The 25,802-nt window shown below is 31.9% G+C and overlaps 1 protein-coding gene across 2 annotated transcripts; it reads left to right on the top strand.

Annotated features, from left to right (window-relative positions):
• Positions 1-6,095: 6,095 nt before the first annotated feature.
• On the top strand, positions 6,096-25,778 carry LOC127711907 (cartilage matrix protein-like). 2 transcript variants are annotated; one of them, XM_052218064.1, is made up of 7 exons: positions 6,096-6,424; positions 18,874-18,907; positions 20,669-20,825; positions 21,802-22,084; positions 22,668-22,788; positions 23,761-23,832; positions 24,977-25,778. In XM_052218064.1, exons 1-7 carry the CDS (start codon positions 6,386-6,388, stop codon positions 25,525-25,527), a joined length of 1,257 nt encoding a protein of 418 aa, XP_052074024.1. In that variant the 5' UTR covers positions 6,096-6,385; the 3' UTR covers positions 25,528-25,778. The 2 variants fall into 2 exon arrangements, with proteins under 2 accessions (XP_052074024.1, XP_052074023.1); XM_052218063.1 differs by lacking the exon at positions 6,096-6,424 and adding an exon at positions 10,596-10,738.
• The last annotated feature ends 24 nt before the right edge of the window (positions 25,779-25,802 follow it).

Below are 25,802 nucleotides of genomic sequence, written 5' to 3'. Positions count from 1 at the left end.
TTGTGTTAATTTATTCTCCCTGTCTTGCAAATAAAACTATTAATTGTTGGATCATTAAGAAATTGCGAATAAAAAGTATATTTGTAGTCCATTTATCGTTAACATATTCTTACAGGAATCAATGACATGGTTTCATTGAAGATAAAAACTAGAACCGTTACTTTATGTATCCCTTGTGCGCTACAAAATTTTATGATCGAAATAAAACGAGATCAGATTATTCTACTAAATTAAATTTAAATTGTGTATTTTGCTCAGAATGATTAATTAATTGTCAAGTATGCTCTTATGTATTCTAACATATTATTACGTACATCTATATTGAATATTCTGTAGGAATACATAGTCTGGTTTCAAAATGCGTTTAAGGATTTTTTTCATAGATATACAAAAGACCAAAATCCCATGAGATACTAGGATTGATTGATTATTGTTGAAGGCCACTTTCAGCACTGTTGCGCTATTTCATGGCGGTCAGTTGTTATGGGTGGAGGAAGCCGGAGTGTCCGAAAAGAACCGCAGACCTTTGGTAGAAAAACTGACAATCTAAGTATATTTAACATTGGAGTCGAGCGCACCTGCCTAGATACTAGTTGTGTAATCTGAAAAACGCACACACGTTACAACACATCACTGTTGAGCTGATGACCAAATAGGAAGTTATTCTGTTTTGTAGTACTGGAGAAATGTTCGACCGAAAAATTTAAGTTCATTGAACATACTGAAAATTTCAAAGTATCGGTAATCGGGAAGTATAAGATTCGGACAAATCCGAAAAGTGCTCACACGTTACACGTAATCACCTTTTATTTACTCTCTGCTGTCACAATGTGAAGTCGGTCTGTTGTGCGATTCTAGAGAAAAATGTGACTGAAAAGTTGTTAGACGAACGGACGGACAAGGTAATTTTAATACAGCCCCCACTTTGATTATGAATAATTTTAATAATTCAAGTACACGACCTTACTATTGAGTAACAAAACCTCAGTAATGTCATATACGGTATTGTATACACGATTCTTCAATATCTCCATACTTTTATACTGATACTGACTTAAAAATGCATACTATGTACACGCAATATCAATTGCAGGGTTGCAAATTGTCTAAATTAAGTCAGATCTCTTAAAGCTAATTGACATTTCTTTCCAAAGGAAAAACTTGCATGATGTAATTTCCGTGCAGACGATGCGTGTTGCAGGAACCTTCACAAAATTCCATTATTTCTCTTTGTTAATAACACAATCTATCCAAATTGTATTAACCCCCAGGCAAAACGATTCGTTCAAAACTATAGATTTAAAGGCTATTGGTACTTTACGGAACGGAACGGAACAGAATTTCATTTAAGGTATCCATAGGAGGCATCTATCAAAATTTCGAAAAATCTTTAAAGCAAAACAAACTTTAAATTTCGCTGTTTACAGTTTTCAATATACAGATAACACAATTGTATACTAAATCTCATCTTCATATGTAAAATGTGTAATAATGTATAATATCGGGAAATATCCTGTAGATATACATGCATGTCCTGATAAATTATCATGAATTTGACGCATTGGCAGGTCAGAGAAAAAGTCTTACTTCTTTCATTCATTATGATATCTAAGAAGACATACCTCCCGTCGTCCTTTCCGGCGATGATTAGAAACATTAATTCTGATTTTAACTTTCTAAATTTGTTATTCCGTTCCGTTCCGTTCCGCAAAGTACCAATTGCTCTGAGGAATTGGTATTTAACGGAATCAACGGAAACAAACATCTATGTAAAAGACGGTATGATTCCTATTTTTTGTCTTACACCTCTTTTTTTAAATGAGTGGTAAGTGTTTTAGATATGCATTCAATAACCAGATCAATAATTTATATGAAATAGGCAAGTCAGACAAAAAGTGTTACTCCTTTCATTCGTAATTATATCTTGGTACTCCACGGAACGGAACGGAACGGAATGGTAACATAAATATTGCAAGAGTATTTCTGTTAACAACTCCTACACAGCTAATTTGTTTGGAATTTTACCGTTGTTATTCAATTTTGATTATTAAATTAAAATGTTTGAATTAAATATAAACTTTGGAAGTATTGACGCTAAATTGATAAATTAGAAATAGAAACAAACATAGGTTTTAAATGGAGAAATATCGAATGTGACTTCCTACAAAGATTGGTTATCCTACTCGTGTAAATGTCAAGAAGATATTAAAATAGATTTATGACGTACTTATATTAAATTCGATGTGTGCTGATTGTTATTCTAGTCTAGGAAAACACTGTTATTTGTATAAACTTGAAACTGGGCTTTGAAATAGCTTTCAGCAACTGCAAGTCCTCTTAGATCGTCACTGTGTGTCTTTCGTCTCTTTGTTAGTTGTTTTTGTGCTTAGGACTGATCAAACATGGTTTGCTCTTATGCTGTGATGTTACACCACTGTCCCAGCTAAGGAGAGGGTTGGTGTATCACAAACATGTTTAACCCCTTCACATTCCTTATATAAGTCTGTTCCAGGTCAGACGCATGTCATTCAGGGGGTTTCGTTGACTAGGGTCTGTCATAATTGTTCTTCGTCTAAAATTGTTTGTAGCATTTGCCTTAATTTATCGTTACAATTGTTTCACATTTTTGTAGATGTTCTTTGTCTTTTGATCGCTGGTAGATTGTCTCTCGTTGAATGGGCGATCATACACCATATCTGTATATGTATATAAATTAACGTTTTACTTTACATGAACCATTAATGAAGTGTATGAGGGAAAACCTTGACAAAATACACAATACAAATGATTGCATAATAATTTTGTGACTGAGCTTCAGAATAAAGTTTCGTAGTTTATCCATACGTGTTAGATCTCTTGCCAACATTTAGTTGCAAGATGTTATTATGGACTCATTGACAATCATACCATATCTTCTTATTTTTATATTTACTGCAGGGTTTGTTACTGTGCTGTGTGGATGCAGTAGAATGTGTCCCCGTGCCTGTAGTGTATGCCCTTATATTTTACAGTTAGGGGTTTTTGCTTGTGAGAGAGCTGTCTACATATTCCATTATGTTAATGTTCTATTTTTTTTTATTGTATTTCTATATCATTTGGTCTCTTGTAGAGAGTTGTCTCATTGGCATTCATACCACAGGCACTTGTCTCAGAAAAAAATTTTCCTATATACCTTAATATAACAGTTATATTAAGGTATATAGGAAAACAAATTTCTGAGACAAGTGCCTGTGATTCATACCACATCTTCTTATTTTTATATTATATAATTATACCAATAAATGTAAAAGTGATATTTCTTTAAAAAGGTGAATCTTCATAATATAACTTTAGTACCAGTCTGTTATTAAAGAAACTTAAATATGTGTGCAAATATTAAAAGTATAACCATGATAGCAAGGTGAAAGAGTATGGCAAATTCGATTAAGGAACAATTGATATTTAGGGTTGGTTTTTGAAAATACTTGAAAAACATATGATATACAAAAACAACAATTATATCTAAGGTGTCTTCCTGCTATTCCTACATTTTAAAAATATATATTCCTTCTATCCCTACAAACAAAGTACAATAGCTGTTGTTATAAGGTAATTTGATGTTCTAACAACTTAGTTTTAATTGATGTACAGGAAAATAAGTGCTAAAAATACGTCATTTTTACCTATTCATTTATACTTATGATTACAAAGGAAATAAAAGTGGATGCATTGCAAAGAATAAAATTGAATATTAAATCCTGTCTAATATCTTTGAAATGTTTTTTCTCTTCTGTGTATTGGATAGCATTTTGTTACACAGTAATGCTAAAATAATGTAAAATTATATTATGGTGCTTAAATTGACTGCTTACATCAATGTTGAATTTTTGGGTCATTGCACCAATTTGTTTTGATTTATATTTAATGTATTCACTCATCGAATAAGACTTCTCATTACACGAGGAAATAAACACAACAGTTCTGAAAAAGATAGCAAAATTTGATAAAACAGGATAATAGTTTATAAAATAATACTTTATTTCTTCAATTCATGGTCATAATCTATACAAGGTGGGTTTTTTAAAGCCTTTTTCAATACCTCCGAGTTTCATAACTCATAACATTCCATATTTTGATTTTGTTGTGAGTTTAAGATTCATTGCCAAGTGAACTTGGTCGTAAAAATTGAAAATCTTTTATTCAAATCTGCTTGACATTTCGATTTGCAGTTATCTATTTCTTCTTTTTTACACTATCGCTTGGTCAAGACAAAGACCCTCTATCTTGTTGGAGTTGAAATAGCAGAACTGAATTTGGATTACTTATATATCGAACATAAAAACTACTGACCAAAGTTTTCAAATGATCGCCGATTGGTTATTTATTTCTATTGAAAGTAATGAAAAAGCCAGAGAATTACGAACGCGGGTTATTCCAGGTCAAAATATCCGAAAGCGGGAGATTCTATACTCCCGCACGGGAGCGGACCGGCAAGCGGGAGATTTCAGGAATTTCGTCCTTTGCGCGGGAGAACAAAATTTGTTATTATAAATAGTCATATTGAGAAAAAAGAAGCAACTAAGAAAACAAAAACAGATAGAAATACCTATTGACCATTGGAAAATAATGTATAGAGCAGCAGCATGTCATTTACTGTTTAAAGAACGTTATGGCAGAGGAGGTTAAAACATGTTGAATATTAGAAGTATATAGTAATGTAGAAAAGTATTAAAAGCAGAACTTTGATAATATAATTATGGCACATGCAGTTGTTTCGAATACATCTGAATTTTAACAAGTTTTTTATTAATTAGTAAAACAAGAAATGATTGTAACAGGATGCTGTTACGAAGTCCCCCAAACAAATCCCCATAAGTATAAACCCTTAAGAACTCTCCCTATTGAATAAATTGGAAAAAAAAGTTTACGGTCAAAAGACCTTTTGATCTTTCAGTAGGCCATATGTTCCCATTGTCAATACTGACGACCATATGTATCTATCACTAACTGTTCTCAAGTATAAAATCATTTGAAGATGAAAAAAAAAAATCCCATAGGGTTCTATAGTAAACCCCCTTTCTTTTGGCCCATCAAAGTACCCCTTTATAAACCCCATTGCACAAACAAAACCCCGATTGCACCACTAAACATGTTAGTCTAACATATTGTAGAACCCTAATGTAATCTGACAGAACGGGTGCAGACAAATTCAAATTTAACAGTGGCAGAAGAGGAAGAGGAAGAAGAAGAACTGAGCAAAAACCATAAGTCTCAAATTTTGTGTGGGAGACCTAATTATTCATAAATCTAATGTTATAAAATGGTCGTGGAGGGAGAAGCAATTAATAACAGATTGCATACAAAAATGATATAATTGAAAACTTCGACTTACAAATGTACGTTGTCGTTACTGAAAAAAGGCAATAGATTTGAAATGACAGCAATCTTCAATTTGATGATAATGATAGAGGGCCATTTAACGGCCAGTGGCAATTGGTACATCCATATATCAAGACGAGAATATGTTGATAAGTTATGAATATGAATCCCGCTTTGTACAAGACAGACCCGCTGAGTCGGATTTTTAACGCGCTAGTTCTCACGTAACAGTTCTCAGGAAGACATGTCACCCTACTTTGACACACTATTTTTTATCCGATTTGATCAGTCTTTGCTCTTACTAATTAATGCCGCGTTCTTAGTGTAGAAGCATCAAATACAATTGATGATCGAACCCTTTGACTGTCCGTACTCGATGCGAGCACGCTACAACGAGACCACAATGGGACGACACGGGAATAAGAATGGAATACTTACAAAGGATGAAGTAGAATAGTTTTGAATAAAGAAGGGTCAATTAATTTTCATCTTGTCTGAAACATTGTTTTTGACAGGCTGAGTCCCATTGATAAAAAATATACCGACTTCTTCAAATAATAAAACAATACTAGTAAACTTATTCTGCAAGATTACAGAAGCATATGTCCTACGGCTGAAGCTATGTTTAATAACAATTTATATATCAGAAATCAAGCCGACAAACATCAATAACACAGAATATTTTTTGTTTGTTATGTATCGGTCAGCATCTCTTATGGTCATTTGTAACACATTCAACATAACAGATTTCAGCTAATTGATTTCCATTACATGACTAAATAGTCCATTTTCCAACTGAGACGAGGGAATTCCAGGAACTATCAACCTGATTTATGTTAATTAAAGCTGTTTCCGTGTATTTAAAGCGGTATGATACAATATAATTTCAATAAGGCTAGTAATATTATGAATACAGTGCTTAAATAAAACTAAAATACCATGAAATTGAAAACTTATTGATGTAGAGAACAGCGATGAACAAACTTGACAAGAAATACAATCAATTTGACAGAGGCTTCTACACATAATGAGTCAATTAAACTTAGTGGTGTTCGTTTTATGTCTGGTAAGTTATTTTTTGTTTTGTATTAATTTTAGAAATAATTGTTTGCTCTCTGTTAAAACGATTTTTCAATCCGTAGAAATAGAGAACTTTTGTAATTTTGTATCGTTGCATTACTTATTTACATTTACAAACCCCGAAAAGGGACAAGAAAGGCACAATTTATTGTTCAGTTGCAATATATTTCTACGCTATTATTTTATCTTTTCATCGAAATAATTTACTTCAACTCCCTTCCCTTATATAGCGTTACCTTAATTTATTGTAACGTTTAAGATTAAAAACTTTACACATTTTCGATGTAAAATGAAATAAGGGGACATCCACGGGACAATTAATAACATAAACGGTACCAATTTTACTGCGCCAGATGTATATTTCGACAATTTATGTCTCTTCAGTGAAGCTCGGGGCCAAAATATTTGAAATTCCAAAACCTAATAGTTGGTAAAACCAAAAGGACCAAACGTATAGCCAAATCGGGAAAAGGAATCAGAGCTATGCATGAGGGAGATACATTCCTTAATTTAGAATTATTTCGAATTTCTATATCAGCAAATGTTTTTAACACAATATCCGTATTTTCATGCAAGTACCGAAGTACTGGCTACTGGGCTGGTGTTAACCTCGGGGAATAACTGTCCACCAGCAGAGTGGGGTAGTAATACCATTAACTGTACTAATTTTACTACACCAGACGCGCATTTCGACAATTAATGTTTCCCAAGTCATGTCCGGGACCAAACTCACATCTAGACGTGTCAACAGAGCCCTAGTAAGTAATACAAAAAAGCCTTCTATATGGAAACGTTGTTCAGTGTTGACCTGCTATTGAAGAGGAAATGTTACCCATTGCATATATCCAGAACTGAAATATTCATTTGACTATAGTATAATGATTTATGTCGGATACTCATAATATACTTTGGTTTACTTTTTACACATTGTGACTTGGATGGAGAGTTGTCTCATTGGCACTCATACCACATCTTCTTATTTTTATTTGAGAATTGTTATACATGTAGTTATATATATATAATTCGTAATTCCGTGTATTATTCACTCCCCCACCTTCTTAAATAATACACCGAATGACGAAATGTGATTATAACAAATCTCACAAGTATATTCTGAGTATCCAAAAATTCTAGAACATTGCAGAAATATTGAAAAAAAGCACTCTTAGATTTTGGTGTATCTGAAAATTCAAACCGATCATTCCATTATTATGTAAACTTAGTTTTTCAGATCTAAAAGATGACGTAAAAGTTTCGATTTTACAATGTGTTATATTATTAAAACCTAAATTGCAATGAAATCACGTTTTTTTTTCTTTTTTTTTTTTTTTAACTTTTCTATTCGATTAGTAGTCAAAAATGATATTGAAATAAGAATTGATAACAAGAAACGTAAGATTTACGTGTTGATTTAATATAATATGATCAAAGTTTTTTAAAACTGAAAGACACTTAAAAAAAAACTTTCAAACGGTGTGGCTTGCATTAGGGGATCTGATAATTATACAATCTGTCGATTTTTGGTACTGCACAGGGTCATGTTTTTTGTAAGGATGTATAGATACCCTGCCACGCCCGACTATGTTTTTGTTGCTTGTTTTTCTGCTTTGTATCAATCTGATGGATTAAGCCCTTTTCAACTGATTTTTATAGTTTGTTCATGTGTTTTACTGTTACACCGCTGTCCGAAGATAGGGGAGGTTTGGACCCCGTTTACATGTTTAACCCCGCCACATTCTGTTTGTGTCTGTCCCTAATCAGGAGCCTATTATTCAGTGGTTACTGTATATCATATTTGTATTTCGTTCATTGTTTTTACATAAATCAGGCCGTTAGTTTTCTCGTTTAAATTGTTTTACATTAAATTTGTCATTTTGGGGCCTTTTATAGCTGACTATGCGGTATGGGGTTTGCTCATTGTTAAAGGCCGTACGGTGATCTATAATTGAAAACTCCTATGTCATTTGGTCTCTGGTGGAGAGTTGTCTCATTGGCAATCATACCACATCTTCATATTTTTATATTTACTTGATTATTATTCAGTAAGAAGTATTAAAAATGAGAAATTTACAGTGAAAATTTACCATTAAAATCATGACAATTCTGAATCACGTGTTACTGGGTTAATGGCACGCAGTCCAACAGCAGCAGTGCTACATGTAGTAAATTTTTTTTTACAAGTTTTTCTCAATTGTCTGTGTTCGTCGATAAACAAAGATACCATTTATTTTTTAAGCTGAAAACAAACAAAAAATATACGTTTGTAATTCAGTTGCATAAAGAAAAGGTGTGGAGTTCTTATAACAATTTAAACGCTTTAAGGTATTGTGTCACTCATGAAAGCAGTCAATACCTTATAATTCCTTTACCAAGAAAATAAACGTTTTAAGCTGCAGACGAGTTTTGTAAAGCATTCTATAAGGTGTCGGAATATTGGTTTTTCAAATTGTTAATTTAACGTCATCACTGCACTGTTTACACTCGTACGAACATTATATTTCAAAAAAGAGATCTTGGCTCATTAAATGAGTTTGGCTTCAAGTAACAAGTACAATGCATTCGTTATACATCTATAATTCTGAAAATAATTGCAAAGAATATGTATCTTTTATAGCAAAAAGGCAATAGGTTTTATAGAAGAAATAAAACGATAAAGAAAATAGGAAAATAAATTAATAAATACTAGTAGATGTTTTACCAATAATTCATTCTACAATTGAAATACTTTAAATTTCGTTACTTCTGTTTAAAAAATGTCTTATACCTTAAATGTTTACATATTTATTTCGAAGTAAACCACTAAAAAGAAAAGAAAGTCCTAACTGAGTTTGGCCTTTTTTGTGTTGAATTCACAACTTAAATCTTAAATGTTTTGTGCCTTCAAACATTTTTATGTCTGTTTCTAAGACAAACGGCTTCAAAAATTTCTTTTTTGTAAAATTGGGGTTCATTAAAAACATTGTTGTGGAAGTGGTGTTATATTTAATTAACTTGTTTTTTTTTTAATAAAGTAAAGTATTATTGTACAAACAACATGGACTGTTTTAATCTTTAATATTTTATTTTGATAAGGTCAAAATGAAAAGAGGTTATAAAAATTGTGATTCAGCTTTCATAGATTTCCTGTCTAAAACATGAGGAAAATATGATCATAGTCAAATCAAAGAAAACATTGTATACGGAATTTGCTGACTTCGAAAATCTTCTGTGGATAGGATTACCCTAGGAGATACATGTACTATAATAAAATCTATGGACAGCCTAATTAAGAGTATGCAAACATTTTTTCATGCACCATAGGTTAATGATGGATAATTGTTTTAGTCCGTGCACATGTACCCAATGAGTTATGCAACATGTTTCAATACTGTTTGCTTTATAAGCTGTCATTGTGGAAATTAAGTGTCTTTTGTTGTTATGTTAGTGTATATATATAGAATAACCTTTATCTATAATGCTGGAAGTGACACGGATGAAAGTTCTAACAGATATGCTTACACATTGGCAAACTATGGTTCCCTTACTTTCACTAATTCGACATGAAATAAATCGAAAAAGGAAAAAAAAATATGGTATCAATTTCGACTGAATAATTGAAGCAATAGATATAAACATTATTTCATTCCGGTTAATTTCATGACAAACAGGCGTGCTAATTTTGTTTAAAATGATAAATGGAGACATTTAGTATTTGTTAAACCTTGCGTTTGTAGAGGCTATCGAGATCGTGTATTTTCATTAATAAGCCTTAGAATGGTTAACATTGCAGACATTTGTGAGTAAATATTGAAAAATCTATAAAATGAACATAAATATTTGATATTTATTGAATTTCACATCAAAACATACTAAAACAATGCAAATATGAAACTATTGTCAGTGTTTATGATGTGAAATGATGTATCCTAGATTAATTTTCTAGACAGATGGATAAAAGTAACGCGTAATATAACATTGCCTGATGGGAATCTGTATTTCGTAATTTCCGAGAAAGGATGCTACAAAATTTCATTGTACAAAGCATTCCGTAATTATACCGTTTTGCATTATCATTACTGAACTATTTGCAATCAAATATTTAGGAAATCATACACCAGCGCAGGGATGTTATAAATTTACACGTGGGCTATAAATGAAATTGTATTATGGTTTCTCATGTTAATGTTCCATTGTATAAGAATTCTCGTTAACATTTTGTTTTTTAAATGAGTACTTGAACTAGACATAGCGATACATCCAGACACCAAATATGAATTATTTGAAGACTTTTGGGTTGTTGCTTCAGTTCACAGTTTGCTTGGTAAGACTATTATTTTAATAATTTATAATTAAAGTACTTTTCTATGTACTGATAAAAGAACCAATTAGTTCTGTCAGTATAATGTGGGGTAAGTTATTGAAGAATTTCTGTTAGAAAAATCATTTGGGATCTGACCTAAAAATGTAATTGCCTAGTGACGGAATTCTATTAGATTCTGACAGAAATGTTTCCTTAAAGAAATATATGTACAAGTACATATAGTAAATTTTGTCATTAATGAATATTGACGGTCCTATATTCTTTTCGTTTCTTTCCCAGAGGCTTGGAGACAACAGTACAACTAATAGTTTAACCAATTATGTTTCCGAAAAGTAGATACATATATAGTTGAACTCCAATCGTATCAGATTATTTTAATATTTATTTCACTCATAAGGTAACACAGTCTAAACGAACTGGATTGCTTTGCATAAGACAATTACCGGTATATTGATTGGTTCTTGGTTATTAAACATTCAGTGGCAAATATTTCATTCATGTTCAGGAAGACGAGACAGGACAAGACCACAGTGTATATTCAGAACGCTTGCTTTCCGATTCAAACGACTGTAACGCTTGCTTTTTTGATACGCGTAATGCTTGCTTTCAGATTTTTGTTGACGAAGAAGCAGAAACACGAAATGAGGGTGGATGATGCTTTAATTGGGTGGTATTTTGCGTTCTCTCTTGGATCTCATGGAACAATAGAGCTATTTTACTTGATAAAAATGTAATGCATGTCATTTTGAAAGTGTTTATAGTCAGATCGTAAATGGTTCCACAAACGCGACTTTGTAAACAATTGAACACAACAATGAATTTCATTAGTATGAAACTGTTTAAAACATTGAAATTAAGCCAGCTTTCAAATCATTTATTGACTTTTCTTTTATTATTACTTTTCCATATCTCAAAATTCATTTTATCTAGCCATAACTGCCCGTTGTAAAAAATCACAAGAAACACTGTCTTTCAGAGTGTTTACTTTCAGCACCGTTCTGGGAAACGATTGCTTTCCGATTTTCAGGAAACGACTTCTTTCAGATGGAACGATCAGGTCAAATCTACTCTTGGTATGCCAGTGCATCACAGAAGTTAAATAATACTGATTTATTTCGCCACTGAGCTGTTTGTCAGAAATTCTTCTTTGATTCGTCAATAAAAATCTATTTATCAAGATATTATAAGTTCTATTTGGTTAATTTGGGAAAAGAGATTCTGCATGCTTAGAAGACTTTTTTTTTTAAAGAAACACGGTTCTATATTGAGACCCAGGTCAGTCAAAATAATAATAAAAAAATAAAACCTGTACAGTTATTTCAAACATGAATTTAAAATAATCATGCCAATTTTACTTAATAACAAGGTGCCTGATTAGACGTGGTACCTAAATGACTATATATATTTTGACTGATCAGAAGCAGATTTGACGGTTTGCGAAAATGACTATAGAATATGCAGCGGTACCCGTGTTGGTATACATTATCAGATTGTTATACTGTTTTGTGTACAGATTACCAATATAAATGTCTCAAAAGATGAAAATGGAATGAAGATGAAATTTAGAAATAAAAGACAAGTTAAACTCAAGCAAGAAAAACAAACTTTTAAATTAGCAAACAAGGGGGATTTCACACTGAAAACTAAGGACACGAGAAAATTTACGGTGCGCAAAATCAGGGGGAGGGGGAAATCATGTGTTCTGGAAGGGTAAATGGTTTCTGCTTCTTGCGTGTTTAAATTATAACATGCAAGTTATTACTTTAGCTTGCCGAAAAAAAAACCGGTTTAATCTGTATCTGAAAAGATACTTAATATAACTGCAACTACAATAGAGAAATGTTTAATACAACAAATTATTGTTACCTGAGTCAATGCTTCGAAAAAAAACTTACCCATAATGGTTCAGTCTTTACTTAAATTCATATTACAGTAGCCCAATGTTTGTACTTCAAGTTTTTAGATTATTTCTAAAGAGAAACTTTAGAAGATAATAGAAAAAAATGCTTGGAAATTTTCGGTATCTAGCTATACCAAAAACCTACATGAACGACATCGTTAAGCAAAACTATAATTATGTGTATTAGTTGGAAGTAAAGCTATGTATTGTCTTTCGGAAACAAATTAATTCATTTTTGTGAGCGATGTTCTTCCGGATGCAAAATTTAATAGAATAAATGTAAAATTTACAATTGTGGATCAAAATGCCCTCAACAGCAACATGTATAGCACTGATAGTATTTTAATTTTTCATGGACAGCATTCTATGGGCTTCGATATTTATCATCAAACTGCTTTGAGATATTATTTTTGCAGGTTGCTACTATGTCAGAATCCCATCTTTTTTCTAGGAATTTCAATAAGACGTCCACTTTGTCCCTATTCTGTCGGCCGACATTTTTGCAAGTTGCTACACTGTCAGATCCCCCTTTTCCCAGAATTATCAATTGGTAAATTTTCTGTCGGTCGACAGTTATATGCATCAATTATTTTTTGCCATCTATTGAGCATCCGTTTTTTTTATGGATAAAGACACGAGACTTGGAAAAAAACATAATTGATAGAATTGATGAAAGGTGTACTATATTAGAATGATTTCTATATGGTCTTGTAAAGTGTTTGCATATATATATTTTTTATGAAGACTGAGAGAAAAATGAATTATTATATTTTCTCAGGGAATGAATGTTACCTTTATATTTTATGTAAAAACATGGAAATTGATACATATTTCCTTTGAAATTAAAAAAATGTACTTTAGAAGGAACAGGCCAGTCAAGGCCGGAATAGTGAGAACTAAAGATAAGTAAAATCCACCAGCCAGACGATGGGACATGAAGAGGTGGTTGCGTGTGTTTTCATTGAAAAAAAAACGATGACAAATATATAGCTGAAGGCGTAGAACGTTGTGAAGGTAGGAAATATTAAATAAATATTTGTGTTTTGTATGGCCATTATATGAATAAGATAACATAGATATGTACCTTGTAACATAACGTAAGCGAACAACCATATAACTCTGAATTTTAATTCTGAAATTCTTTCATCAAGCATCAAATTATTTATTATTTTGAGAACTTAAAATTAGATTTAATGCATGGCAAAAACTCTCAATCAGAATTTTTTTTCCTTCTCCAGATCAAAATATTTCTTTCTCTAAAGTTGGGAATCAGAATATATTTAAGGAAACAAACCATAACCCATCCCCTTCTCAGATTTGAATGATCGTTCCCTAATGTAAAGATTTTCTACAATGAAACTTGTTTGAACATACATGTACTATGTTTGACTGAACTTGCATCCTAAAATCTTAAAGTAAGCTTTTCCTGAATCTCAAAGTAAGCGCTACACATAGATTTTTGGCGGCGAATAGACCTTAAAAGACCATTTTGAAAACTACATTGAGGCAAATGAGGCAAATGCCTCATGTTGGAAATTTCCAAAAAAAAAAAATAATAAGTTGAAACAAAAGCTTGTCTTCATATCAAATTGTTTTACGGCGATTGTCTTGCAAGAAGCAAGTTCTGTTCACCCTCTGACGTCGTCCCTGTTTTTTCGGGATCCATGTTTCTTATTTATTTTTAGTTTTAAGTGTTGATTGTCTATTGTTTGTCGTTATGTGTCTTATATCTGTTCCCAGGGTTGTCTTTTGATTTCATTTGTAAATTAGTAATTTTGTTTTAAACTTGAGTTTTATTATATTTAAGGACCTTTTGTCTAATTTTAAAAACTACTTTAAATTGTAAAAATATTTGAAATTAGCTCTCGCTTTTTTTTGTTCTGAGGTGGCTTTAAACAAACACCAATCAATCAATCGATCTTTATGACTATGGCTTCAGTTGTCTAATATTCCTTGTTGTGAACGTTAATTCTCTGCTTTGCGTAGACTTAAGACTTGGGAAAGATCTACGATGACTAGTGAACGGCCATGTGTGGTTTGGCAATGTTACATGCCCACCGATGTCCAGATATTGTTAGAGAAAATGCTTTTAGAAGATAAGATGCTATCGGACATAGAAAATTTGTCAGTTTTTCATGGAAAATTTAACTTTATATTAAAGAATACAAAACTGGCTCTCTTTTCTGTAAATAAAACTAAAAAGCTGACATGGGTTAAATTAAAGTGAGACAACCCAATCTCCTGGAATCAAATCATTTAAAAAGAAAATAATGTATTGCCATATGACCTTTTACATTGAAGGACTTAACTTGCATTGAGCCGTGTTCAGGCCCTAAAATAGAAAATAAAGGGACATGGAATAAATGTGCATGGGACAAAATCGCACACAATACATAGAAAAAATACAAATTATCAATGGAGGGTCTTCAACAATGAACAAATCATTCATACCCTACAACAAGGTCAAGACGGCCCCTAGCGTCGACTTAAGCGGTACTTAAAGTATTGTACTGTGAATAAATTTTAAAGTCACAAAAATATTACACCAAAGTCTAAACACAATACAAGACCAGAACAGACAGATTTGACATTAATTAGCCGGTATACATATTAAAACTGCACAAAAATGTAGCAATGAGGTCTATATATTATAAGAACTGAGTCTACCCTGAGGGTACACTTTTATCCCAGTTAGGAACTACATCAACTTGTAATTGAAATATGTTATAAAAACTGAATTCACATAGTTATATCAATGATAATCAGCCCCCTCTTAGCTTAATTTGAAAAAAAAACATAAAATTTCTGCAAGCCAAAACTCAATAACAAAAAAACAAAAAAAACAGCAGCCACACACTTGACTGTGAATTACGAATTTTGCTTTATCCTACATATCGGTCTTTTGATGTTGTCCATAAAAACTAAAAAGTCTTACACTGAATCTATATATTTTGCTTTGAGACCAGAATATTGTCAAAAAAATAATTAAAACAAAACTTGCGTTTTAGTTTAAGAAAGGGTCTGGGAAACGCTCAGAATGCACGATTTTGCGTCATTTTTTCCAGACCCCTCACCGAAAAATTGTTTGCCTCACTTTTAAAAAAGGCTAGTTACGGCCCTGTCTTATCAAAGCATTGAATTTGCAAAGGGACAGGGGCTCGCAGTACCTCTAAAGAAGATATTGAGTTTCTTGTGAAGGCATGCATAGACATGCGTTTCAAACACAGCTTAGTCGTTAGTTTTCTCGTTTGAATTGTTTTACATTTTTCATTTCGGGGCCTTTAATAGCTGACTATACGGTATATGGGTTTTCTCATCGTCGAACGCCATACGGTGACCTATAATTGCTTTTATCTTGAATCTGCGTCTTTTTAGCTCTGGTGGATAGGTCACTTGGTGTTACATAGGCAATCATTCAACATCTCCATACTTTTATAATCTTGCAATTTAGTGTGATTGTAACATTAGAAAGTACACGGAATACAGACAGTGGGTAATATTAAGTGTTTGATCTTTGTTTAATATCACGTCAAGCTATTCAATTTTACAACATATGTTTGATTACGAGTATTTACATTGTTAAAACGTAAACATGCTTTGAACTATATGACGTAGAACGGTTCCATTTAACATGTTTAATTAAAAAAACTTCAGCGACTGTTTTTGCAAATAAAACGAAATTGAAGTTCAAATTTATAAATTTGAAGCGTCTGACTACGACGAAATCAATACTGTATGATGTTAATGTAATTTGTTTCGCTGAGATCATGGTGACATTTTTTAAATCAATTAATGTAAACGAAAATGTTGTACTCTCTGGTTTACCCACAATATTATGGGGACATTTCTATTCATAAATTTGCTATATATTTCAACTAAAAAAAATATTATACATGTTCATATCAAGAGAAAACAAAAATAAATTGATGAAAAAACTATGATAAAATAATCAAGCATACTTTAAACAATGATATGTCTTTTAACAACTTGTTTGTGAAAATCCAACATTATAGATGCTTTCAAAACAATTTTTTGAAAAAGTGTGAAATATATGGCAAAAAAAAGGTAACGAATACTTTTGGCCATGTACTGTATCTATCTATCTATTAATAAATAATATAAATAATAGCAAAATACATGTTAGCCCAACTTTTCTTGAACAGGCTGCTATCACAGATTTTCTCTATATGCCATTTTTTTCATTTACATCAAAGAACATATTAGTACTCATACAATTTTATTTCGTCATATATACTGCCTTTTCCGTGTCAAATGATAAATAGAAAAAATGAAAACAACACTTTATAAGTGTCATACGTCCGAAGAGATTTTCTGGATTTACCTGTATCAGGAATGTTTAAACTCGAATATTTGAAAGCCAAGGATGTATAGCCCGAAACAGTTGAAGAGCTACATGACCAAAAGGACCTAAGATAATAGAAAAATACATCTAACTAAAGGTCTACTTTGCATTTCTAGTTCGAAAATTAATATTTCTAAGCACATTCTAATTAGATGTAACTGTTAATTATTTTAGCTAGTTGTGATATAAATATTATCCAAAAATCTGTCAAAACGTGCATCGTAAAATAAAAATAGCAATGAGCTTTATTTCAGAGTCAAAACTTTGACATATATTTAAAATCTTATGTCAATACGTCAATCTAATTAGAATATAGTTCTCTGATTTCGTTATACTCATATGAGCTTATATGTACGAGCACGCGAGTTAATAGAGGTCTGAATTTAAATCAGATTGGTCAATACGTACATCTAAGAAAACGTTCTTTCATTTCGTTAATAAATGAAGAAGGAAAATATATTGACTTTTAATGATATAATTGATTTTGTCCATATCTTTTACTACGCTGTCTCTCTTGAGAATTGCACTGATAACTTATATACCGGTCTAATATTATTATTTGTAAAACAGCGTCGTTGATATCCAGACGTAAATAAGAGATATTGTTTTGTAATGTGCTGTCAATATTATACTATATACGTAATTGTATAAGTTTCCGAGACCTTCAAGTTAATGGAGTGAAACAGATTTTGCAACATTACCTCTAAATCAAATATCACAGGACGTTAAATAAACACTAATCTATCAACTAACCGTAACTACAGACAATTTATAAATTATGATGTACAGCGAAATCTAACGACCATCCTGGAATTCATTTAGGGAGTGTACAAAAATGTAGTTCAGTAGAATTGGTAAAAAGCTAAATATTTGCGTGGTTGAAGTTAGCACTGTTTAATTATAAATGTTATTTTACCAAATCTCTGTGATTTTATCAAAATTTTACTATATTCTGCGACTTTGAACTTCCGGAAATAGTAAAGAACTACCTACCATAAAATATTAATTGTGGTCAAATAATAAATTGCTGCTTTAATTTTCATCAAATATTTTGGCGAAATGGCGGACTTAATGACAGACACTTTCCTGTCAGTGGTTCTGTGAGAAGTATAAAATTGTTAATGTCTGATAGAATATCCCTTTGTACATACAAAAACATTAGACTAGGATAGTTTTGGGAATTGTGGTTAACTTTCTTAGAATTACAGTTTCTGCCTCTGTCGATTGACATGTAGGTTGATCGAGTTTGTATCAAAATTGATCAACGTTTTATTCAACGTTCTAACTTTTGCACTTGCTTAAATTTCTTTCTTCTCAATTTTCAATTAGGTTTGCCAGTATGTAGTCAATGATTAAATTGCTGTTCTATTTATCTTATTACAAACCAGTGATAATAACTAATCTCCAAGGAAATCAAAATGAAATCAGGGCATACGTAATAATCATTGCATAAGGTTGCCACTTCCCGGATATCATTCGTCAACAAAGACTGAACTTCCTGTTTACTAAATTGACAATCGCTATACTCTTGTCTAAACAATGATTTCATAGAAAAATGAAATGCACCGATGTAAGGGGTACTAATTAAAACACAATAGGATGCATTTTACTAATCGCTAAATGCTATTTTATGTAGTAAGCGAAATGTTAATATGCTGTACACAAATAACGTCGGTTCATTTTGATAACTATTACTAAATATATTGAAGATGAAAACTTTCATTTATTTTCTTTAAATTTCCTATTTGTATTTACTATAGTGATCGAACCAGTATTAAAACAAATAGATGTTAACGCATGCAAACTAAAGCAAACTAAAGCAAAGTAACAAACCAATTTACTAGCAACTAATGATTTCTTTTTAAAATTTAGTTTCAGACATTTATCTATGGACAGCAGTATAAAGGTACGTACTGAGATATTATTAATTTATAAGGGAAATATCCAAAACATTTTCATCATCAGTGAAATCTTTTCCTCACTTTTTTCCATTTTTTACAAGACAATTCAATGCAACTTAAATTACTTCTAGCAACAATTAACATCCGGTATAATCATTATTATGTATCAATTTAATGTAAATTAAAAAAAAATAAATAATTGGTAAAGACTAAAGAATAATGTGAAAAAAAAAAGAATAGAGAATCATGGGTTCTTATAATATACCTATTAGAGAATAATGGGCAAACAAATATATAGAATAGAGAAAACTTACACAAAAAATAAAAAATAACGAAATGAAAGACATTCATATCCTTATATCTTATTGTATTTGTTCTTTGAGAATTTGAACACGTAGAAAGATTTTTGGGGGTCTTTGCTTTATCTCGGGACTTTTAAAAGCTTGACACATGCCGTTGAAGTATACTCCATATCTCATTTTATTCATACAGTTGTAAAATACATAATATACATTCTACCACTGCATCGAATGTTATATTATTATCTATAACCTTGAATGTATAATGATGGAGTAAATCTCCTATATAATAAGATTAACAATTCACAAGTGCTCGAAAATCAACTGCCATCTACAAAATATGACTTTGATTTTCGCCTTTCTTGTGAATTATCCATTTATTCCATAAAGATAAAGAAAACGGGACACTTGTGATTACGTTAAATCGGATAACAATTCACAAGAGAGCTTGATAATACATAGACCATCACGCAAAATTGTACGAGATTACTGCTGTAAAGCTCTTCAGTATATGTTGGAATACATATAAATTGTTATGTTTTTTTTTGAAACACTTGAAACTAAATTCTTTATGAGCCTCAATGCAAAAAAGACAAGATAGAAGAACACCTATAGGTTACTTTGTCGAAGAGATTTGCAGCATTCGTTTTTTGAACAATTAAATAATTCATAAACTGAAAAATTATATTTAAAATGTATAATTTACATGTAAATGATGTATGAACGGCGCTATGGCTTCTGTAAAGCTGCCTGAATAATATTTCCTTAAGCGTCCGTAATTAACAATGATTAATGGTTTGTGAAACTTATCCATTGACAACATTTCATATATATTTTGCAACAAAACGGATGCGTTCTATTTTCTGTATTTTCTAAAAGGTCATGTAAATAAATAAACAAGATGAAGCATACATTTTTGTAGAGCTAATATTTGTTTTGCTTCTGAAAATCCAACAGGTCAGTAATCCTGATTGAAAAATCCCACCAATCTACAGTAACCATGAAAGTTTAAAGTTGTTTCCTGAAATTTTATAAACAATATATTTTTTTTTTGCTTTATATAACTGGAAAATATAAACTGATCGGATGTAACTACTACATTATGTACGATGTGTTCAAGGCGTGTTCGGTGAAATGAATGAATGAAGCAATCGATTTGCACATTGGTAGTTTTAATAGAATGCACTGTTATACATCAAATTCCAAGAGGATACATGTGAATCGCATTTTTGCAAATTATCTTTCGATGTTTTGTTGGTTTTTAGCCTTGTGAAAACAATTCAGCTAGTGGCTTTTATTTGAAGAGGATTTGTTGACATCCTTTGTTTAAATCTACGAACCCTTTGTCTTTTAGAAGAGCTACATGTATCATATTTTGGTTCTAATGTATCATAATAAGGTTTCACTCGTTGATTTCATTGCATTTTAACGAAATGTTTAATGCTGATCTTTAATTCAATTTTGTAGAATGTGGCGGCAAGCCAGCAGATATCATGTTTGCTCTTGATTCGTCTGCCAGTATTCCATTCAAGGATTTCCAGAAAGAAATAAACTTTACACAAAACTTAATAAAAATATTTGATATTGGTTCAGACAAAACTCGAGTCGGGCTAGTTACATTTAGGTACGTTATAAATTAATAAAATAGAACATATTTACCAGACTGATATATCTATTATCTGTCATACGATTGAAAACTTGGGGGTTATTAGGAATACGTATTTTTTTTTATAGATTTCATCGATTTAACTGTGTACATAATATCAAAGAAATGTCAAAGTTATTTAAGACCTACTAGTGTTTCAAAGGCTAACACAACATACTGCCAGAGACCAATCTGCCTTCATCACTTAAAAATATAAAAAAAAATGAACCAAAGAATTCTCGCAATTGCTGAAATTATTCTCAAAGCACTTTCAATACTGATATGAATGCATGCCGTCCTACACTTAATAAGGTGATTGTTCTTTATAGAAAATGTCATACAACAATGTCATACATAATACTGGAAGACAGGATCTTGTGCAATCCAAACAACACACTGTACAGAATTCCAATGCAGAAAAACAACATAAACATATCAATCTTGTTTTAAAAAATAAATAAGCAGATCATTTCAAAAATTACAAGACGCAATGATTGAACAACAACAAAGTTACAGTTTACCTATAACCTTTAACAAAGAGAGGACAATGATCTTATATATTTCTGTAAACGCTTCTTCCTTTTTTCCGTTTTGACTATTCCCTATTTTATTTAATAAAGTATGAATGAATAAAACAAATGGCTATAATGCTAGTAGCTACATTTAGCTTCCATATTATATTTCAATATGAATAAAAGGAGATAAGTAGAAAACGGCAAGGAGATAGAAAACCAATAGCAATGAAAACCAAAAGACATCTAGAGGTCAATATATGGTCGTCAACAATAGACAATGGACATGGTGTCTGATCTGTTCAATAAGTTTGGGTTTATGTAATTTGAGACATCTAAGTAATGTATATTAACAACTTTACATCCCTCCTACAAAATATAAATTATCTTTTGATATGTTTTGAAGATTATGTGATATTTTGCATTTATCTTCGAAATTGTAGTACAACAGTTGTCCCAGTACTCCGTGTTGGAGAGTTTGAAACTAAAGCGGAAATTTTGGAAAAGACAAACGAAGTACAGTTTCAAGGAGGTAACACCAACACTGCTGAAGCTCTAAGTTACATTAGACAGAAAGGTTTCAAGTCCACTGAGTCTGTAGATCGACCTAGGATAGCCATAATATTGACGGATGGTCAGTCAAATGACGTAGTTCGGACAGTAACGGAAGCTGCAAAGACAAAAACAGCAGGGATTACCGTATTTGTCATTGGAATAGGGTCACAGGTTTGTGTTCACTTCCGATATATGTAACAATTGTAAGTTTCTATTGGTTGTAATCTGTATAAGGGTCTGGATAGGGTTTGTAGAATATTATATAACAATCGGCAAAATCTGCAGGAAAAAGGGACAAAAGAAATAAAGAATAGAAGGTAATGGTGTGCTAAAATTAAAAACAAAAGATAATAAAAAGAATACAGAAATAAAGAACCATCCTCTAGACCCTCCTGTATGTGTTTATGACATTTGTGCTTTTCGGTATGTTCTACGTATTTCTTAAGAAAAGTTGTTCCATTCGGGATACAAAATTACAAGCGATTGATTCATATTTCGGCATTACATCAAACTCAATCCGTATTTACATTTTTTCAATAACCTACATAAATTTCATACGAAATGAAAACATATGACGGAATCAAATGATTCGACTTTCACTGAATTAAAGATCAGCAAGTTCTTGAATTGAACACCTTCTATAAATATTAAGGAATGAGTTATATGAATAGCTCTCTGGAACGTGATATTTCACAATTATTGTCTGTTATATGAATTTCTGTAAATGCTCAAACAGCCTATTTATATTTTTCAGGTAGATGAACATGAGCTTGAAGCTATTGCAACCAAACCATTGTCAACTTATATGTTAAAGATTGGAAATTTTGATGCATTGGATTCAATAAAAGATGAACTTGCGATTAAAGCATGTGAAGGTATCATTTTTTTTTTGTCATTGATTAGATCGCAGTAATGTTAATGAGCCTCGATATGATTTTATGTAACGATCCATACAAGCTAAAGGCATTTTTTAACATAATTATGATACACAAAAAAGGCTGCAAATAATTAATTTACCAAAACACCCCTGACAAGAACACACATAGTTGGGTTTGTTTACCATTTAAGTTTGTGGTAGGTTTATATAATATTATATTTCGCGGCATTTTATTGTAAGTTGTTACAGTAGATTTCTGTCTTTCTGATATTTATAAACAAAGTATATAGAAGTAAATGGGAATGTGAGGCATGCGTCAATGAGACAGAAACCCGGCGTCAAAAATAACAAATAGGTCTATAGAAAAAAATATCGCCTTCAACAACAGAAAAGTGTATATACAATGTGTCAAGCACTATATCGTCTAAACAAATTGTGAATAATTTAAACAGATCAGAAACCATCAATGATCTGCGCATGTCATTAACTCCAATTTTTCAAATAACAAATTAAAAACAGTTAGACAAAGTGCGTTATTGTTTATTCCCTTGCGATCTTAATACAGGAATGTCTAGTCCCTGGAAATAGTTCACCAGGTTCCAAAGAACGATGCATCAGTGACGGTTGAATGTCAAAGAAACTTCTCTATATAGGAGTATGGAGGTACTTGTCTGAACTTTTTGGATCGTATACACTATGTATCATTAGTTATAGGGAGCAACCATTTAACTTCAAGAGGGGGGGGGGGGGGTTATAGTTTTTTGTCTGAGTCAGAAATTTTTTTTTTCTTCAGTTTTTCGACGCTATCAATCAAATTCTTTTTTTCAAAATTTAACACTATAAGGTATTGGGAAAATCTGGATTCAGAACCCTCCCTTTGAAGTTAAATGGTCGTTCCCTTAACAGATTTTACAGGTATAATCAAGAAAATCTTCTTAAAACACATAACATTGACATTTTATTGTTTTAGTTGTACCCGTAACACCAGCGCCACCTACTGAACCCATGATGAATGACGATGAAGTACTGTATGGAGAAGGCAGTAAGTTGTATTACATTTTTTTATAAAGGGACAATATGATACCAAAATCTATATTTTTTCTATACTGTTTTAAAAGGAGATGTAGAGTGTATTCATTTTCGACAACTACGCATTCACTACACGATAGAATCATAGACAGTTACGGTAAATATCTTAACAATACAGTAGGGATAAATTTGAACCTTTCTCCAAATCTAAAAGGAACTGTCTGGAGATATGTTCTAGAACAGTATAAAAGTATGTCTTAACATTAAAATACAGTTCTCTGCCCCTGACTAACTCGACAACTAGAACTGTTCTGATTTATGATATTAGAGCTGCTCTTTTTTACGTCATGTAGGACCGTTCAATGCTAGAACAAATTCTGACAATTTTATCCTAGAACATATTGTGACAGTTCTACCTTAAAACAGATTTGGCAAGCTTTAGGGTAGAACTACTGCATATAACCAGAGTATATATGTCTCTGATATAACATCTTACATATATTTTTGAGATGTTTCTGATAGTCCTGAAGAGCGGTTAGAACCGACCTCGACTGCATGTCATAAATATTGCTCCAAATCTAGACAATTGTTGAAAAAGAACAAAAACCCACTTTCAACATATTTTAGAGCATCAATTGTATCACAAATCTTGAATATTGCATTTTCTACTTTTATATACTAGTATGACATTTAATTTTCATAAAGGGGGTCGGTTTTGGAAAACATTTTAATTAGTCCCCGGGGCGAATAAATGTTATCAGCCATTTCCTATCTTGCAATCTTTCATACATTTATCAGCACCACCTTAATTAGTCCCCACCCCCCCCCCCCCCCCCAATAATCTTTAAATGCTTTGCAGCAGCTATAATTTACAAGCTACACCTTAGAAATATGCCGATATACATGCATACAAGGGATGCGATATTTGAAATATGAGCTCGTAGTTTCTTGATAAAAAACGAATGATTGAAACTTTCAGAAAATGGAAACTGACGAATGAAAAATATTTACTCACGAGTATGCGCATACACACTTAGAAATTACGATGTTTCCTTTAACTAGATAACAAAACCTATGCCTCATTACCGAATTCATTGTTGTGTGAAGTTCTATAATTCTAATACAAAACATGTGAACTATTTTTTGTTTACATTTAGCATGTTCTCCTTCCAAACCTATGAGCATTGCATACGCAGTGGATACCTCATCGATTGGTGCAGAGAATGCCTACTTTGTGATGGTCCTAATAAATAGAATCGCATCGCGGCTCCGAATGGACAAGCAACAAATCAGCTTAAGTGTCCTGACAAGTTCATGTGGCCTCCAAACACAAAATGGCGGCCTTATCGATCATGTCCACGACCAGAACTCTTTACAGAACAGTCTTGACACCATGACCTCGGCCTCTTTCCAAAGCATACTTCGAGATATGAGACAGAAGATTCAATCGGACAAAGGTTTAAAGGTCGGCTTTATCTTTCTAAGTCGACCGCTGAGCAAGGAAGAATTTCACAAGTCTGAACTTGAATCCAGGAGGGCTAAATTTAAGAAAATTCATATATTTGTAGTAGGAATTGGATCACGCTTGGATGAATCGCAAGCTGTTGGTTTGACAGTGGAAAAGAATCATTATATGCATACTGATTCATATGATACCCTTTATGAGCTGGAAGGGCCTATCTTGTACCGCATATGTAAAGTGAATTAACATCCAAGATGCATGCTGGATACATTAAAAATACAGAGCAAACTGATGCTATAATAAATGGTATACGATTATCATATGTATATTATTTGGAAATAATATATAAATTATCTATTGATAACAATAATTTAAAAGGAGCAGTTGGTTTTTATTTCTGTTGAAACTTGGAAGGTACTAGGAGGGGGGATGTGTTGTACGCAAGACTTTATTTTTATGTTATGAAAAAAAACAGATAATAAAACATACTGAAGGACTTGTTGCTTCTTTTGTGTGGATAA

This window comes from Mytilus californianus, unplaced genomic scaffold (assembly GCF_021869535.1).
Source record: "Mytilus californianus isolate M0D057914Y unplaced genomic scaffold, xbMytCali1.0.p SCAF_8, whole genome shotgun sequence".
NCBI classification, from domain to species: Eukaryota; Metazoa; Mollusca; class Bivalvia; order Mytilida; family Mytilidae; genus Mytilus; species Mytilus californianus.
The sequence above is the reverse complement of the archived record's forward strand: the minus strand, read 5'-3'. Positions and strand labels throughout refer to the sequence as shown.